Source organism: Phascolarctos cinereus, unplaced genomic scaffold, assembly GCF_003287225.1.
Source record: "Phascolarctos cinereus isolate Bilbo 61053 unplaced genomic scaffold, phaCin_HiC Scaffold_3;HRSCAF=262, whole genome shotgun sequence".
NCBI lineage: Eukaryota > Metazoa > Chordata > Mammalia > Diprotodontia > Phascolarctidae > Phascolarctos > Phascolarctos cinereus.
In genome coordinates, this window is record NW_027555736.1 from 95,898,412 (window position 1) to 95,918,242 (window position 19,831).

General features: G+C 38.9%; 1 protein-coding gene across 11 annotated transcripts in view; it reads left to right on the forward strand.

Moving 5' to 3' along the window:
* The window catches only part of ABLIM1 (actin binding LIM protein 1), a 147,291-nt gene that overhangs the window by 66,902 nt on the left and 60,558 nt on the right, over nt 1-19,831 (forward strand). For all 11 annotated transcript variants that reach the window (XR_013485251.1, XR_013485253.1, XR_013485257.1 and 8 more), the window contains exons 4-5: nt 12,262-12,349; nt 18,008-18,066. Coding sequence is in view for 1 of the 11 variants with exons in the window: in XM_020988129.2 (XP_020843788.2) it covers nt 12,262-12,349; nt 18,008-18,066 (147 nt within the window). In the remaining 10 variants the exon portion in view is untranslated. The remainder of the gene's footprint in view (nt 1-12,261; nt 12,350-18,007; nt 18,067-19,831) is intronic.

The following is a 19,831-nucleotide window of genomic DNA, read 5'->3' on the forward strand; positions in this document are numbered from 1 at the left end:
ACCTTTTCTTGTCTGTTTTTGTGAGATAATTTACCCCATTCTATCTCTCTCTTTCCTTCTCCCAGTATCATCCTCTCTCATCCCTTAATTTTATTCTCCAGATATGACCCTTTTCATCTTCAACTCACCCTGTGCCCTCTATCTATCTATATCTATCTTCTATCTATATCTATCTATCTATATCTACATACATATATACATATAATTTTTTCCCTCCAACTACCCTAATACTGACAAAGGTCTCATGAGTTATAAATATCATCTTTCCATGCAGGAATGTAAACAGTTCAACCTTAATAAGTCTCTTATGATTTCTCTTTCCTGTTTACCTCTTCATGTTCCACTTGAGTCTTGTATTTGAAAGTCAAATTTTCTATTCAGCTCTGGTCTTTTCATCAAGAATGCTTGAAAGTCCTCTATTTCACTGAATGACCATTTTTTCCCCTGAAGGATTATACTTAGTTTTGCTGGGTAGGTGATTCTTGGTTAATCCTATCTCCTTTGCCCTCCGAATATTATATTCCATGCCCTGCTGTCCCTTTAATGTAGAAGCTGCTAAATCTTGTGTTATCCTGATTGTGTTTCCACATACTTGAATTGTTTCTTTCTGGCTGCTTGTAATATTTTCTCCTTGACCTGGGAACTCTGGAATTTGGCTACAATATTCCTAGGAGTTTTCCTTTGGGGATCTCTTTCAGGAGGAGATCAGTGGATTCTTTCAATTTCTATTTTGCCCTCTGTTTCTAAAATATCAGGGCAGTTTTCCTTGATAATTTCTTGAAAGATGATGTCTAGGCTTTTTTTTGATCATGGCTTTCAGATAGTCCAATAATTTTTAAATTCTCTCTCCTGGATCTATTTTCCAGGTCAGTTGTTTTTCCAATGAGATATTTCACATTGTTTCTAATTTTTCATTCTTTTGGATTTGTTTTAGTGTCTTGATTTCTCATAAAGTCACTAGCTTCCACTTGCTCTATTCTAATTTTTAAGGAAGTATTTTCTTCAGTAAGCTTTTGGACTTCTTTTTCCATTTGGCCAATTTTGCTTTTTAGGGCATTCTTCTCCTCATTGGTTTTTGGACCTCTTTTGCCATTTGGGTTAGGCTATTTTTTAAGGTGTTATTTTCTTCAGTATTTTTTTGGGGTCTCCTTTAGCAATCTGTTGACTTGTTTTTCATGATTTTCTTGCGTTATTCTCATTTCTCTTCCCAGTTTTTCCTCTACTTCTCTTACTTGCTTCTCAAAATCCCTTTTGAGCTCTTCCAAGGCCTGGGACTGATTCGTATTTTTCTTGGAGGTTTTGGATGTAGGAGCTTTGACTTTATTTTCTTCTTCTGGTTGTATGTTTTGATCTTCTTTGTCACCAAAGTAATATAATATCGTCTAACACTTTTTGCAAGGTTTGCTCATGATCCCAGCCAACTACTTGAGTTTTAAACTCTTTGTTAAGGTAAGAGTCTGCATCCAGTGTGGAGAATGTGCTGTCCCAAGCTTCAGAGGTTTGTACAGCTGTTTTCAGAGATACTTCTAGGTACCTGTAAATTTTCAGTTCTTGCAAGATGGCATGATAAGGGCGGAGGTGTTTACTCCTTTCCTGGCCTGTGCTCTGGTCTGTGAGGAGAATTTCCTCTCCCCAGCCACTACAAGCTCCACCATGCTGGTGCTCCTCTTCACCCCAGGACCACCACCCAAATCTGTGACCCAGATTCAAGCACGGGCAAAGCAAGAGATTCCTACCTCAGCACTGGCAAAGAGATCCCTGCAGTCCCCCTCTGATCAGCCACTCGATTCCCCCTCAGTCTGTGGGCCAGAAGCTCAGGAGGCAGCTGCCTCCCCAGGGCCAAGCTCCTTGAGGAATGGCACTGAGACCCCATGCTTCTCTCACCGCAGAAACAGACTTTTCCCACTGACCTTCTAAGTTGTCTTTGGCATTCATGGGTTGAGAAGTCTGGAAACCACCCCAGCTACCCGCGATTCAGTCCTCTGAGGCCTGCTCCAGGTTTGCTGCGGCCTGTGCACCCATGCCAAACTGTACTCCTCTGTCAGCCGGGCGCAATATACCTTTCTGATCAATCATCCAGGTTGTCTTGGGCTGGAAATTTGTTTTACTCTGTCTTTTTGTGAGTTCTGCTGCTTTAGAATTTGTTTAGAACCATGTTTTTACTGGTATTTGGAGGGGTTTTGGGGAGAGCTCAAGCAAGTCACTGTTTTCACTCCGCCATCTTGGCTCCACCTCCAAACAATGGTTTCATATATCATATGTCTATTTTTTTTCCCATTTTCTGAAAGCAAGTTTTAGGGTTTGGGTAGACCTGTGATCTTATAGAATCACAGATTTAGAATTGGAAGAGTCCTCAGGGCTTATCTAGTCCAAACTTCTGCTTTTAAATGGGACCACACTGGGGCCTAGAAAGGTGAATCAGTTTGTTTAAGGTCACGCAGTAAATTACAAGCCAACATTTTACACCCAGGCCACCAACTCCAAAACCAGACCTCTTTCTCCACTGATCTGTGTTATCTCGAAATAGAAGGAGGAGAGGTCAAAAGCTCTCTACGTTCTCTCATTCCCTTCAATTCTTATTCCTGCTTTTTCCATAAACACTCCAGAGAATACCCAATGAATGAATTAGGCCTTTCCTCTTGCTCCTTACTATCCTGATAGTGACTGCAGCTAGGTGGCATAGTGGAGAAAGTGCTGGACCTGTAGTCCGGGAGACTCATCTCCCTCAGTTCAAATCTGGCCTCAGATACTTATTAGCTGTGTGACTCCAAGCAAGTCACTCAACCCTGTTTGTCTCAGTTTCCTTATCTGAAAAATTAGCTGGAGAAGGAAATGGCAAACTACTCCTTTATCCTTGTCAAGAAAATCTCAAATGGGGTCACAAAGAGTCAGACAACACTGAAACAAGTGGACAACACTGAAACAAGTGAACAGCAACAAAGCACCATGAAGCCTTTAGGCTGTTTATTTCTTGTCTCCCATTTTCACTGCATGATGGACTTTTCCAACCCCTGGTGTCCATGGAATGGAATGGAAAGGCATTTATGAAGCAAGAAGAAAGGAGTGAGCACTTCATAATCTCCTGCTGTGTGCCAGACACTTTACAGATATTATTTCATTTTGTCTTCACAACAACCCTGAAGGTAGATGCCTTCATTATCCCTATGTTACACTTTGGGAAACAGAGGCAAATAGAGATTAAATGATTTCCTGACTTCAGGTCCAGAATTCTATCCACTGTTCTACCTAGCTTACTACACTTACTGTGCAAACTGCTGAGAATACAAGTAGAAAAACAAGATAGTTCCTGCTCTTGGGCCATTTAAATTCTAATCAGGTATGAAAACACATATAGTAGGGTTCACCTGAAGGGCAGATGGGAAAACTCAGTTATCTTCAGGCTGCAAGGTGGGGCTGTTGTCAAAGGAGCAAAATGGGAGGTCAGATGGCAATGCCCTCAAGGTTGGGATGGCATAGAAGCAATTCTAGGGTGCTATGATCCCAGATTCAAGGAAGTTGATTCAAGGAAGCAATGGCAAGGTTAGATGATAGTCTAATGGTCTTCTATCTTATTGCAAGGTTTGGAGCTCCCAACTCCCTGTTCATCCAAGTGATGGGAGTACTATGTCCCTAGCCAATGACTGCTAGGAATCAGTTAGCAGTCCACAAGGTGGTAGTGGAACAGGGCTTTGGGGTTACCTCTCTTCAGGATGGGAGTGGGAAAGGAGATAGTCAGCATCCATCCAGAAGTCTGAAACCTGAGAGAAACTGGGCAGTAGACACTGGGGGAGGGAAGGAGAAGGGCTCCCTCTTTTAATTCTTGCTGGTTCAGGGACCTGTTGCATCTGGGTAGCTTGCACAGTGGAAGGCATCACCCATGATGAAATGATACACCTTTTACATCATTTTAACACATCATTATTGGCAACACACTATAGTGCACCTAGATCTTCACTGCATTCCTAGTGTGTCCAGTGTTCAATCCTCCAATAGAAATGCTGTGGTGCAAAAGATTAAGCACTTAGATTTGGAGTCAAAAGACCTAGTGGGTTCAAGTCCAAGCCTGCTGCTTGAGGGACCTTAAGCAAGTCACTTCATTGCTCTCGGCCGTGGTTTTCTCATCTATAAAATGAGAAACTGTAAATGATCTCTAAGATATCATCCAGCCCTTAGAGCCTATGAAATTTTGATATGGTGATTTATGATTGAAATCATATAGCGTCAACAGGACAATACTGGCTTAAGCAGCTTTGTATTAGGGCATGATTGGACGTGCATTAGTTTGGACTGATCAATACATCAAAAAAAGGCTGAAAATATGTGCAGTGTACAACCACGGACCTCCCATCTCTGCAAAGAGGGAGGTTAGGAGTGCTACTCTTAGCTCTTCTTTTAAGCCAGGCTTATTCTTTGTCATTTTACTTTGATTTTTGTGTCCTTGTGGTTCTTTCCATTTCCACTGTTGTGGTCACTGTTTTCTTGGCTTGGTTTGCTTCATTCTACATTAATTCATGTAAATCTTTCCATGGCTTCTCTGTATCTTTCAAATCCATCGTCTCTTACGCCATTACATTCATGAACCATAATTTGTTTAGCCATTCCCTCATACTTTTATCTTTTTTTTTTGTTGGGGGGAGGCAATCATGGTTAAGTGACTTCCCCAGGATTACACAGCTAGTAAATGTCTGAAGCTGGATTTGAACTCAGGCCCTCATTACTCCAGAGCCAGTGCTCTATCCCCTGGGCCACCTAACTGCTCCCCCCCAGTATCTTCTTTAGGACTATTGTCATCTTTGCACAAAATCTCCTGAGTACTAAAATAAGGGGAGAGCAAATGTGGTGGCTCTACTCACACTTCTGATAAAACTAGATCAGCAAATCTGTTCTCTTTCACATCTATTTGTTATTTTGATATACATACAGAAACATATTCCACTTGGAAGTGTTTTCAGGATGATCTTGCTCAGGTACATTTTGGACTAAACTCTTTATGCTCATTTCCTCCTCAGTTGTGTTTTATGTACTATGAGGTTGTAATGGATGTAATCTTCCTTGGTAATTAATTTTGTTCAAAGAGTTTATACTCTAAAATGAAGGTTGCTTTTGGTAACCTTATTTTTCTGCTTGATTAAGAGAATAAATGCCTGCTGGGTGGGGAAATTTCTGGGCTTTTTCTGCCTTATTGTGGATAGTATTTTGCTTCAGTTTAAATTTTCTAAGAAATGGTGCTAGTCGATATTTTTTCCTTTTTCCTATTTTCAGAGTAGGCAATTTGTTTTTACAGATTGGTTAGAGCTGCTGTAATAACAAGCAGTATCTTCTCATTATTTTCTTTTCTTCCTATTTGGTATTATCTGACCTTTACTCTAACCAGTCCATGACCTGACTCCACAGAGAGCTGACTCCCAATTGGCTTCTGACATCTGTAACTACTCATTTCCTGTTTATTAAGACAATAGTCACTTTCAATTTTTGTCATGGTGTTAGGTTCTTTCAATCTCTAGCATCCTCCAACTCTCTTCTTAGAAGTAATATTCATGGGGCAGCTAGGTGGCGCAGTGGATAGAGCACCGGCCCTGAAGTCAGGAGGACATGAGTTCAAATGCGGCCTCAGACCAAACACTTGACATTTCCTAGCTGTGTGACCCTGGGCAAGTCACTTAACCCTAATTGCCTAAAAAAGCAAAAAAAAAAAAAAAGAAGTGATATTCGTGATGAACAGGTATAACATAGTCTACAGGTCTGAAGGAACAGGTCTGAATAGTCAGTCTACAAGCCTTTGGTCTCAAATATTCAACCAAATTTCTCAGCAGTTGTTCCCAATCTTCTCTATACCCACCTTTCCATTGAAGTAATATCAAGACTTCTGAAAAATGAATCAAAAGAGATTTTGATTTAGTTTGGAGGGCTGTCAAGTTCCCCAGAAAGTTCCATCTCAGATACATGCCAGCTTTGTGGTTTTGGCCAAGTTACAGAATACCTCCAAGCCCCAAGAAACTCTCTTATACTAAAAGTTAGAAAGCAGATGCCAAACTGCGTTGGTACAGGGAGTATACCCTTAGTAGGAGTTCTCTACATCAGTGAAATCACAGATGTAATTTAAATACTTTTAAAAATTCCTTACTTATGTGACCTGAGGTAAGTCAGTTAACTTCCCCGGGCCCCATTTTCCTCATGCAAAAAAAAGGAAGGAGTTGAACTGGATAATCTGATATCCCTTCAATCTCAAAATGTGTAATTCCGTGATCCTAATTATCTTCAGTTCCCTTCAAGGCACTCTGTTACCTACATACTGGGGATTAAAAAGATAAAAAAAAAAACAACAAAGAATTCCTGCCCTTAGGGAGCTCACATTCTAATGTGAGTCTGTAACATGTGGATAAATAAATAATACAGAGTTTTGCAAAGTTTTTTTGAGGGGGAAAAAGTAATCAAGTTGGGAATGTGTGATCAAAATGGATGTCTTCTCGGTGGGCTGTTTGGTCTCATTCTTCGTGAACACTAAGGCAAAATGAAATCTCTCATGATGTGATGCTTCTTGTTGTCTTTGGATTCACAAAGAAAGTAATTTTGGTTTAATAGGAATGTAAATGTAAAGCCTATATCAGATTGTACGCTGTCTTGGGGAGGGTGGGTGGGGGGAAGGGGAAGAAAAATTTTCAGCTCAAAAGCATATGGAAGTGATTGTTGATAAATCAAAATAAATTAATAAAATTTAAAAATAAAAAAGAAAGAAACCAGTTCTGCTCATTCCTTTATTTGCCTCATTGAGCTATGACTTCTTTATCTTATGGTTGCATTCAGAGTAAGAACAGTAATGTGGAAATGGCTCAATTCCTGTAGTGGTGCATCAGATTAGAAAGCACTAGACAGAGTTCACATGTGAAGGATACTAAAAACACTAATTAATTTAATGTTTGTGTCTTTGACTCCTTTGACATTATGGCAAAGCCTTTGGAGCCTTCTCAACATGTTGTTTTTAAATGAATAAAATATATATGATTACAAAAGAAATTCTATTGAAATGCAGTTATCCAAATATTGGAGGAAAAGCAAATGCCATACCCCAGGTTGAGAATTCCTGCTCTTGTCCAACCTCCTCATTTTGCAGGAAGAAAATGAAGCCCAGAGAGGTGATGTAACTTGCTAAAGGCCACACAGCTAGAATGGAGGCTAGAATGGGGTCTCCTGACACCTCGCCTTGTGCTTTTTTCATTCATTCTACCCTACAACCATATGCCTTTTAATTTGCATATCGGGTCAGACTTTGGAATCCCATTCCTTCCTGCTGCTCTAGATGTGGCTTGCTTTCAGCACAGCATTGATGCTTCTTGGCCTTTAATCTCTTGGATTTGCCCCAACAGCTGCTGGAGAGACAGCAATGGTTTCCATGGTTACCAACTACCCGAGACTACCAGGAATGGGATCAGGGAGGAGTATAAAAAAGAAACTGGGGAGAGGAAGGATTTGTTAGTGTTGTTTTCCCAATTGTTCTTGCATGAACTGTACTTTGGGATGAATACATGATTATGAAACTTTGTGTGCTTTCTTTTTTTTTTTAACCTCATCTTGTCTTTTTTTTTTGGGGGGGGGGCTCTGTTTTTACATTTTTATTCCTTGAAATGAATTGGAAGGGGAATCCATTAAGACATTAAAAGTGTTTTGTATTAGGAAATGGCAGGCCTAAAATATTTTCAGCACCTGTCCCTGAATTCTATCCTAGGGAGAAGTGGGAGTGAACACAGAAGACTAGAGAGGCTGAATTAAGTGTGGTTCTTCCTTCCCACTACTATTCCCACCCATTGGATGAGCCATCTGATCCTCCTTTCTTTTTTAATCTTTGTTACAAAGGATAGTTCTGTGGGGAGGGGAGAGAAAGAGATAGTCAGATGTGAATGTGATAGAAATAAAAGGAATCATGTAGTTAAAAATATTTTTCAAGCATAGCATAGTTTTGTTAGAACTTCAGAGAAAAGCAGATACAGAAACATGCTACGGTTGCATTTTTTAAAAATTGGTCTTGATTGATATATTTTATTTCTACATCATCTTAATTTCCCATTTTCTTCCTCCTCTCCTCCACTCTGAGGTATCTCTTAAGAGACTAAAAAAGAAAAAGAAAAAAAGCAGTCAACCAAAATTTACATATCAATCAAATCCAACAGCTAATGCCCTCTTTGCTCTCTAGGGTCACCTTCCTCTGAAAAGGAGCGAGGGAAATGCATTTTCATATCTCTTCTTTGGGGCAAAGCTGGTTCATTATAATTGTACAATAAGGGGATTGAGGGCAGCTAGGTGGCACAGTGGGTAGAGTGCCAGTCCGGGAGTCAGGAAGAGTCGTTTTTCTGAGTTCAAATCTAGCCTCAGACATTTAATAGCTGCGTAACGCTGGACAAATCACTTAACCCAGTTTGACTCAGTTTCCTCATCTGTAAAATATGCTGGAGAAGGAAATGGCAAACCGTTCCAGTATCTCTGCCAAGAAAACCCCAAATGGGGTCACAAATAGTCAAACATAACTGAAAAACAACTGAACAACAGCAGGTGTTTGGGGGGGCAGCAGAGTGCAAGTGTATATACAGAAAAAAAGCTACTCTAAACAGAAGGACATCAATAAAATTTTATTTTCATGAAAGTATAAGGCCAAGGCTTAAAATGACTGTATAAATAATAGTGTTTAAGCTACTTCTTATATTTCTTTTCTTTTATAAATGGCCAAGTCTTCATGTGGCATTATTAGTTTGGGGTTTTCTCCCTTAACCACCAAAGAGGCATTGCATCATGGATGAGATGGGGGGGGGGGTCAATATCCCCAAGCAGCTTGGGAGACTGAAATTAGTCCAACAGTATAGCTTCCAATCTATAGCAAAGCTAGTTAAGAACTAGGCAGATTTCTAATTCATGATTCCCCCATGTCATAAAATTCATATATTCTTTGCATACAAATAAATGTGCATTGGTGTACACATCACCTATCTATTCCAGAATCTTACTGTATTCTATCCTTGGAATTCATGTTATGGGGAACATTACAATTAAGATTTTCTTATAATGAGAACCTTTGACATTCCAGTAACTATGCTCCCCTAGATGTAGTTCCAGGAGAGGTGTTAGCTAAAGTTCAAACTATACTTTACTTCAGGTTTAATATTGTGATGTTAACAGCCAGAAAGGCAGAACTAATTTGTAGGCTTATTATCACTAAATAAACAGCATTCAAAGAGCAGCAATTGCTAGTACTCTGTGTAGGTGTAGACCTTTCAAAGCCTCAGTAATAAACCAGACACTCCACTCTGGTTTTTTGGTAAGATGTAACCTTTGCCAGAGGGTGACTTTTTCTTTTGGGTGACTTTTGGAAAGATCAGTGGTCTTAAAGCTAGAATACCTAGATTTAAGCATACTAGCTACTGAGATCCAGCTGGGTCTGTTGTCAGTGTGAGCATTTAGACCTCAGAAATTAGCAAATGCTTCCAATCAGAACTCAATATTTTGTTTTGTCTCTAGACTTTAAAAAGTGATGAAGAAAAGGTTAATAATACAGATTAACCTTAAAAGTATGTCTACCAATACTTACAAGACTACCTTGGTCCTGGTTCTGATGCTTACCATCTTGTGACTGGTCAAGTCCATTAACTTCTTTGAGCTTTGGTCTCCCAGTCTGTGAAATGGAAATATTTGGACTAACTGCCCCATCACTTCTTCACAGGACTGCTGTGAAGAAAATGCTCAGTAAAGCTTAGAGTGACTTTTATTGTAAATGCAAGCTGCTCCTTTTACATAACATTCCCTTTCCAATCTCTGTGCCTCTTCATAAGAATGTCTCCCATTCCTGTGATTTGCCCACTCCTTCTTCCATTTGTTAAAAATCCCTACCCCATCTCTTATTAGAGAGTGTCCAAGTGGATTTGTGTATTATATGTCTGATACTCTGATGATCCCCAGTCCTGACTTGGAGCCATTAGAAATTGGGGATTCCTTTAATTCTCTTACCACCACTACTACCACCAACCTCCTGTTTTTATAACTCTTTTCTTTATACTTGCTTATATCATAAATGCCCTGATGCTGAAAATGACTGTGAAGAGTAAAAGTTTCTTTAGGGTCACTCAGATTAGAATTCCCATGTACTCACCCCCAACGTCATCATCAAAAAAAAAACCCCAACAATTTGCATGCTTTGATCCTGTGAGGTTAAATAAGATAGGTGATTTAAACTCTAATGAGGAGCTGATGATTAGAAGTTCAATGATTTGCCCAAGATCATACACCTAGAATGTGACAGAGGTAAGACTCAAACCCATGTCAAAGAATAAGTCCAGCACTCCTTCCACTCTACCATGTTGTTCTGTCTAACTGAACACCCTATGACTGGGAAGAATGCCAAAATTTGCTGTCACATGAATTTTGTCCTAATGCATTTGCCTTTGGACAAATAATGCTTTGTCTTCAGCCATAATAGAAGTGGCATATTCAAAGCAGAACAGCTTTATTTTTTCATTTGATCTCCAGTTAACATTTTAGTGAGAATAAAAGATATTCCTGGAAACGAGCCTACCTGTTTATAGGCTCCATCTTTGGAACTCATCATTACAGTGATGACAAGATTGAAAATCAACATAATATAACTGGCAAAGTCAGAGTGCCTGGATTTAAATCTTGACTTTGCCACTTACTATATGTGTGACCCCAATCAAGTCACCTAACTTCTCTGTGCCTCAGTTTCCTCATCCATAATATAAGGGACTTGAACTAGACTATGGTTTCTGAAGTCCCCTCCAGCTCTAAGTTTGTGAAATTAAGTTCCAGCTTTTATTTGTGTCAAGACATCAGGCTGTCTTCCCCCACGCTGTATAGCTGACCTTGGCCCTACACTCAGATTGGATTGTTAAAGTGCTTTTGTAGTTTCCGCCGAGGGGCTTTAGTGCTCTGACCTCTCTTCTCCCAGCATGATCAATGACCACATCTAAGTCTGCCTCTCTATGGTACCTTGCACATGCTTAGTGCTCAGCATTTTACCACTGACAATTCTCTAGTTACCTTGATAAAAGGATTTGATCCCAAGGGAGATTTGTCCCTACCAGGTAATTATTCAGTGGTAAAAAGTTTGTTTTTGTTTTGTTTTTAGTTGTTATTTGATTATTGGGAGATTTATTTTTGCTTGTCAGGGGGGAAAGAGGATTTTTTTTCCCTTTTGTTTTTTGTCATACAAACATAACATGACTTGGCACCTGCCTAGAGAATTGGTCTTGCATCCAGTGGCACCTGCCATGAAGGCATCTGTTATCTCAGGAATTGTGAAATACCTATGAATAATGTAGGGCTGCCTAAGCAAAATCTTCTCCTTTAGAAGAGTCCCAATTTAAGAAGACATTGTGATTCGGTCAGCACAGGTACTACATTGCAGGAAATTTGGTCCCCTGAGATAAAAGCAGTTTCAGAAGTCTGTCATGGTCATCTGTCTTCTTGATGCTAGCTAGCTAGATCTGATTAGCTCTGGATTATTCAGCAGAGAAAACAGATTGGAATCTGTTAAATGCACTAGATTTGGGGAGAGAACAGATTGGAACCTATTTAAAAGGAGGAGAGGAGTAGAGAATTGTTTTTTACTAGGTTAGCTGTAGTCCAAGGAAATGAAATTCCTCCTCTTAATTGTTTTTTGAGGTGAGGTTTATGGGAGATGTGTGAGTTATTTCAATCCAGCCCTTGGTGCACTCATCATGCTAAAATTGGGTACAACCTGATATAAACCAAGAAAGCTCAGGCTCAAAGAAGGAACCTTCTTGAAACCAAGTAAAGCCGAGGGGTGGCATCTTCATTCAGTTATGACAGGCATCCTGGCTTCAGGAGCCAAACTCTGTTCTGACTTTTGGCCTTCAGCCTCCAGGAATCTTAGGGTAATAAATTTAATGTGAAATTAGCTGCTTCTTCTTCTTCTGCTTCTTCTTCTTCTTCTTCTTCGTGAGGTAATTGGGGTTAAATAACTTGCCCAAGGTCACACAGCTAGTAAGTGTCATGCGTTTGAGACTGGATTTGAACTCATGTCCTTCTGACTTCAAGGCCAGAGCTCTATCTACTGCACCACCTAGCTGCCCCATGAAATTAGCATTATTTCTGATCACTCCCCAACTCCTACCTTCCCTAAGCCTGCCTACTGCCTAACTCCAGAAAGCTAGAAACAGACAAGACCAAGATGGTCTGCAGTGGTGACTGAAGAATGTGGCATAAAGTAAAGCGTTTCTCTCTCCCTCTTTTTCCTTGTAGGCCGGTGATAAACACTACCATCCAAGCTGTGCGCGATGCAGCAGGTGCAACCAGATGTTCACAGAAGGAGAGGAAATGTATCTTCAAGGTAAGATGGACCCAGCAACAGAGCATCTTCTCTGTTCCAGAAAGAAAACCAAGGACTTGGGGTAATGTTTAGGTGGGGTTTTCCTCACTTCATTGTTTTGTTGATACATTTTTTTCACTCTACAGTCACTTTCCCATAATCCCCCTCTGTTTTAGAGCAAAGAACAACAGTTAAGAGTTCCAGAAAAGGGCTCTTCAGTAGCTGTTAAACTTACCCTAATAAATAGGGCCAGAGGCTAGGTAATTACTTAATTAATCAGACCCACAGCTGCAGCTATACCTGTCTTTGGGCATAAGCCACTACATGAAGTCCCTTTCACTGTGTGTCACTATGGAATAGAGTAGTTTTGAATAAGTGTAAAAATCTACCATTCTTAGCCTGGAAGTTAAAGAGAATTACCTAGCCTTCTTCTATCCTCAAAGTGTTCATAAGAAAAGAAAAGGCCAGGATGAGCTGGAGTTTATAAAGTCAAACTGCTTGATAGATGTTTTCTCTTTCCTTTCTTCAGGGTCCTTCAAGGCCATTGGTTTCAATCAGGTATTTTTTGCTCCCCCTCTTTCCCCCCAGTTTCCTTTGATCTGGTTAGGTTAAGTAGAAAATATATCTTACCTTACTTGGTGAATTACATCATACCTTTTCTTTTTTGTTTCTCCCCCCCCCAACTTAATAGTATTTTATTTTTTCCAATTACATGTAAAGATAGTTTTCAACACTCATTTTTATAAGATTTTGAGTTCCGAATTTTTTTCTCTCTCCCTTCCCCAAGATGGTGTGCGATCTGATATACGCTATACATATATAATCATATTAAACATTTCTACATTAGTCATGTTGCATCACACCTTTTCTTTTGTCCCATTAAACTACCACAGCTCATATCCACAGCCCCAGAGGAAGAATTTGGAGTCCTCAAGGGAGGAAGGAATCTCTAAGTGGAGGAGATATTGATGTAATATTCATTTCTAGAAGGTCATTTGGAACATAATTTTGAGCAATTTCTCCAGTATGAAAATGTTTTCAGTTTTGGGTTTGTTGGGTGATTTTTGCTTTTTTTTTTTTGTACTCCTCTAAAAACTTAGAAGGTGATAGAAAGGAAATAAGAAAGAATCTTTTCCCCATTAAGCTTTTTGCTATTTTTAGAAGGAAAAAATAAATCTCTCTAATTAGAAAAGAGCTTATGGGTATAATTAGCAAGTATCCAGGAAACACTGCTCTTTTTTTTTCTTCCTATAATCATGGTACCTGGATTGTTAAGGCATTGTATTTCACTTTTTCTCATTTCATAGTAACCTTGTATGTTTTCATCTGTGCTTTGAAGTTGATTTGTATTTTTCAGGCACATAGGAGGTGCTTATAGAAATTATTCTGCCTATAAGAGAAATTTTTGTTATTTGGCCTATCCTGCCAAAATGCAACTTTTACAGTCACATTCCTATTCCAAAGACTCCCACCTAATATGATTTTGGAGGCACTTTGCAAAATGACGGCCACAGATTACTAACTTTTTAATACTAATAATACTGCCTGATATTTATAGTTTTGTAGGTTCCAATACATTTTCAGTCAGTCAAGCAACAAACATTTGTTAAGTGCCTACTATAAGCAAGGCACTATATGGAGCACTGGGGATAAAAAGAAAGACAAAACATGCCTGCCCTCAAGGAATTTACATCCTTTGGTCCTGTAAGATTAGGTAAGATAAGCAATTTTAACTCCAATGAGGAAGGTAATGTCTAGAAAAGTGAGGGGACTTTCCCAAGATCATGCAACCAGACAGTGATAGAGAGGTAAGACCAAACCCATGCCATAGGGTGCTAAGTCCAAACCTCTTTCCACTTTACCAAGTTATTCTGAGTGGATGGCCAATGACCAGGAAGAATGCTAAAATTCATTTTTGGGGGGTTTTTTTGCCCTTTTTTGTGTGTGTGTGAGGCAATTGGGGTTAAGTGACTTGCCCAGGATAACACAGCTAGTAAGTGTCAAGTGTCCAAAATTTATTGTTGTCACATGGACTTCATTGTAATCCATTTACCTTCGGACGGATGTGCTCTGTATGCAGCCGTAACAGAAGTGGCATATTCAAGGATGAACAGCCTTGTTTTTCTTATGGTTTCTAGTCAGCATTTTAGAACTTCATGGAATACTGATGATATCATTCTAAAATTAGGGAGTTAGAAGAAATTGGGAGATTTTATGTCCACTAGTGAATGAATTGCATAGGTTCCAGGGTTCTGAATCACAGCATTTTAAAAAGTCTTGGGAGTTGAATGGAGGAGGTGATTAAAAACTCCCTGTACCACCTTGGCACACTATATTAACAATACTAGAGCATGTGTTAGGATGGGAAAAATCCCAAGACCCAGAGATTACCCTGAGATTCTATTCCAAGGCAACCTTTGGTATACTTTCCCCATTCTCTCAACACTTCCCCTGAGAAGAATGAGCGATTTCTTCTTCCGCAGCTTAAAGTCAAAGCCAAATATCTGAGGCTCTGAGTCACATTCCATGTGTATCTGACCTCCTGATGAGAATGTTTACATTGTGTGCTGCTGGCAATTAGAAACAGCCCTGGAGTTCTGGGCTTTCGCCTGGTGCTCAAGAGAGCCTTCAGAATTCGAGCTTTCCTGGGATCTGACCTTGGCTCTCCTAGTTAGCTTGCTTTGCATTAACAAGACTTCCTCTGCCCTTCATGGTGCTAAAATTACTTCAATTTTTACATGATGGAATGAGAAATATGTGGGAGAGGGAAATGCTTGTTAAGCAGACTTTAGTGGACAATAGTAGTTTGAATTTTAAATCTGTTTTTCTTGCCATCAGTTACATAGTATTATAGACTATTGTAGTATTATATACTATGGCATAAAAACCACTTAGAAGTTATTTTAAACTTTAAATTATTTCAAAATATATACTATACATGTATATATGTGTATGTGTGTATATATATATATAGAGAGAGAGAGAGCAATATCATTGACTTTAAAAGTTTAAAGCCCTCACAATAATAATAAAAAATGTTTTTATCATAGAACATTAGAGAAGTACTAGCAAGACTATCAATTTTAATTTCCCTCGTTTTACAGACAAGTAAATAGGTCCAGTGAGGTTAAAGTGACTTGACTAGTAACTGCCCAAAATAATAATAATAGTAGTAATAATATTAACAACAACAACAACAATAGCTAGCATTTATGTAGCTGCTTTTAGGTTTGCAAAGCACTTTACATATATTATCTCATTTGATCCTCAAACAATCCTAGGAGATAGATGGTATTATTATCCCTACTTTACAGATGAGGAAATTGAGGCAAACAGATGTTATGTGACTTATTCAAGGTCATGAGTGTCTGAGGACATATTTGAACTCAGGTCTTCCTAACATCTAACCAATTAATGCACCACCTACATGCCTCTAAGGATCATAGATTTAGAACTAAAAAGGACCTTCAAGGTCATTGAGTTCAATCCCCTTATTTTGCAAATGAGGAAAATAAGGCCTCAAAAGGTTAAGTGATTTGCCCAAGCTCATACAAGTAATAAGTATCAAAGCTAGAATATGAACCCCAGCAGTCTGATAACAAAGACACTCCACTCCAAATCTCTTTCTACTTCTAGATACCTAATTCACATAATTTTCATAGGCAGGAAGACTTCTTAACTTATCAAAGGATCATGGAGTTGACAATTACAAGGATTCTTAGGTGTCACCTAGTCCAATTCTTATTTTATAAATAAGAAAATGGCAGCCCCAGTAGATAAGATGACTTGTCCGATATTCTACATAGTGAGGCTTTATTAACTTCTTAAAATTTTTATATCCTTTAAGCTTTTCTCTGGACTTGGGCAAATCTTGTTTTCATGTGAGTTTTAATTTTTAATGTACATGGAGGTGTTACCTCATCCAGAAATTCATGTTAATTGGTTCATTAACTACAAAGTTAAAAGGTAAAGTGATTTCTAACATAGCTTTGTAACATTTTGAAATACCATCTTATGATCTAATGGACAAAGTAACTGGAGTTACAAAATTCATGCTGTTGGAACTTTAGTTATTCCTGTATATTGTTGAGGGTACTATAATTTGGTGAATGTTTTTAGCATAGTAATGTGGGAATATACAGTTAATTATAAGATGAGTCACCGCCTTTCACCCAGCTACTGAGCTGCTGAAGCTATGTACTCAGGACATTACTAAAAGGAAAACATGACCAAAAATATTCATAGATACTTTCTCATGATATAAAAGGGGGGGGACCTATATGTCCAAAAATTGGAAAATGTTTAAATAAATTGTGATATAATATGTCAAAATAAGAGCATGTTATTTGATTTTTAGAAATTGACAGTGTATGAAAAAAATCAAAGAAATATGGAAAGATACAAAATTATGCAAAGTGGAGAATAGAAGTAAAAAAATTGATTAAGTGATTTTTAAAAAACAGTTTTATGTACACAGTTGGAAAAGAGGAGACAATGAGCAAATAAATTGGTACTTTTACCTTCTTAAAGTTTTTATTTTAAAATAAAAAGGGAAATCATATTCAAGTTTGTTTGATACAGTTCTGTGTTTCTGGAGATAATAGATGTTTCTAATTAATTATTTAATCCAGACAATTAATTAGTATTTTGGTTATATAATATCACCCATCCTAGTTGCCTCTTTTTTTTTTTCCTGCCACTGAATTTACTGGTTGTTTTAATATCACATAAACATGTCTTGCATTTATGAAATTATAATGTATTTAGTGAGAAATATCATGGCATGATGGATAGAAAACTAGCACTGGAGTCAGGATGACCTGCTTCAAGTCTTATCTCTGGCATATACCAGCTGGTCTGATCCTTGAGCAAGTTAATTTACCTCTCAGTATGATGGGCCACTCTTTAAGATCACATATTGTAGAGTGGTTTCCTGCCTGCATTGGTAGAGGGACCTTCTACCACCTGCAATGAAGTCCCAGGACTAGCCCTGCCCTACTTTCCAATGTAGTTTATAGAGAGGTCATCTAGCATAGGGCATAGAGGGTCAGTCTTATACTCAGGAAGAATTGGGTTCAAATCCTACCTTTGGCACTAACCACCCTGGGCAAGCCATTCAACCTGTCAGTTCCCCAGGCAACTTTCTAAGACTTCAAATTTCAGAAGAGTTGTCCATTTTCATTGTTGGAGGTAGTTTCTACATCTGAAGTTACAAACAATGAGGAAATTGGAGGAGGGAGGTAAAGAGAGAGGAAGAAAAAGAAATATGTATCATCTATCTATATATCTATATATTTGTATATATATAAATTTGTATATATCTATATATTTATATATATATAAATTTGTATGTATATATATATTTGCATCCATATATGTGTACATATATGTACATATGTCTCTATAGTTTCAGAGTATACTGACATAGTCATGGATAAAATGTTTCAGGACATTTCTGAGTAATCAATGTTTTCCGCAAAGGATAACTATGCGCTCTTTAGAGTAAATCAGGATTTACTATGGAAAACTCATCCAAAACCTCTTGGAAGGGTTCTTTAGCCACTGTTTGATACCCTTTCAATCTAGGCCATGGAGATGGAAACAATGCTCAGCAATTTTATGGCTTCTTTTTCCTTCTGGAGCTATTTTACTGTTAACCAATGGATTTTGTCTTCCCAGGTTCCACCGTTTGGCATCCAGACTGTAAGCAGTCCACTAAGACAGAGGAAAAACTCCGGGTAAGGGGATATAAGCCAGATTGTTTTGCATATTGAGTAACCCTTGGGCGAAACTGATCTCCTCTCCCTAAATATCTGACTTTAACTTACTGCACCAAATGATAGCGACAGATGCTAGTCTTGCCTTACTAAAGCCGTTTCCAAAGAAAACACATCAAGGGAAATTTGAATAGTACAGGTGATAAAAAGAAGTCATATGGTCTTTGTGTTCAACATCTTTGCAATCTGTTAGTCATGCTGTAGTCTTTGTTGAATTTAGGACAAAACAGATTCCCATTTCAACCTAAATAAAGTTGTCATTCAAGACTTGAATCTTAGTAATTATCAAAATGAACCCCTCAGAACCAAGATTGCCAAAGTAGCTTCAGCATCCACAAGCTTGTTCTCTTGCTTCTGGGTTGCATAATCAAAGACTGGGAAGCTATGTGGTACAGGGGCTAATGTATTGGACTTTGAACCCCGAATTCAAATCCTGCCTTAGACACTTACTAGCTGTGTGACTCCAAATAAGTCGCGTGACACTATCAGCCTTTAGTTTTCTCATCTGTAAGTTGGATCTAAGAATAGCACCTACCTCCCAGGGTAATTGTGAGGACCAAATGAGATGATATATGCAAAGTGCTTTTCAAACCTTAAAGAGTTATAGAAATGCTAGCTATTACTATTCACACTGGAAAGGGAGGGACCTTGATAGCCATTTAGACCAACCCATATCTGAAAAACAGTCCCTACTGTAACACGTTGTACAAGTGGTCATTCAGCCTCCCCTTGAAAGCCCTCCACCTCCTAATCCAAACCACTCCACTCTTGGACAGTCGGTAGCATTTTTGCCTCAAAGTAAGCCTAAGTTTGATTCTTTGCAAGCACCACCTGTTGCTTCTTCCACTGCCCTCTGGAAAAGAACAAGTTTAAAGCCTCCTTCCTTCACATACTTGAAGACAGCCACAACGTCCTCCCTAAGTCCTCTTTTCACCAGACTAAATATTCCCATTTCCTTCAGTCGGTCTTATGGCGTTACCACGAGGCCCTTGACCGTCGCAATTGTCCTCCTCTGGGTGTTCCCTCCCTCGATTCTGTATAGGCTTCCTCAAATGTGACAGCTGGAACTGAACACCCTGTCCCAGATGTGATAAGATAGGGCAGAATGTGGGGAGATTCTCACCTTCTTATTCCTCCTCTTAATATGAATAAATTCCTCAGGTAGCTTTGGAATTCAGCACGGGGAAAGTACAGCTATTTTTCCCCTTTATAGTCCTGTAATTTTGAAATATTAAGCAAAAGACTAGAGTCATGTCATTGGAATGATATGCTTTTTTACCCTCAAAGTCCTATGCTAGTCTTAAATAAATCCTCAGAGCAGCTCTAAGGCAGGCAGAAAGATTAGGCCACTAAGCAGAATTAGAATCTAAACATGTATGCTATGTGGAGTTTAGACAAACTGTGTGGTGGAGTTGGTGGAAAGAGGGCTAGCCTTGGAGTTAGGGTGACTTAAAATGACAGTCCAGCCTGTATCACATGCTCATTACAGGACAATGAGCAAGTCACTTAATTTCTCAGTACTTTCTCTATAGCTACAATTTAGAGACATGTTTGAAAGCTGTATCAGTGAATGGAGTTACCACATCAGAAGTTACCTGCACCCATGAAATCACAGGTCCAGACCTTCTCCTACCCCCAACCCCCTGACAAAAAACTACATTGGGCACTCACGCAGCTAGGTGGTGCAGTGGATAAGGAGTTCTAGGCCTTGGAGTCAGGGAGACCC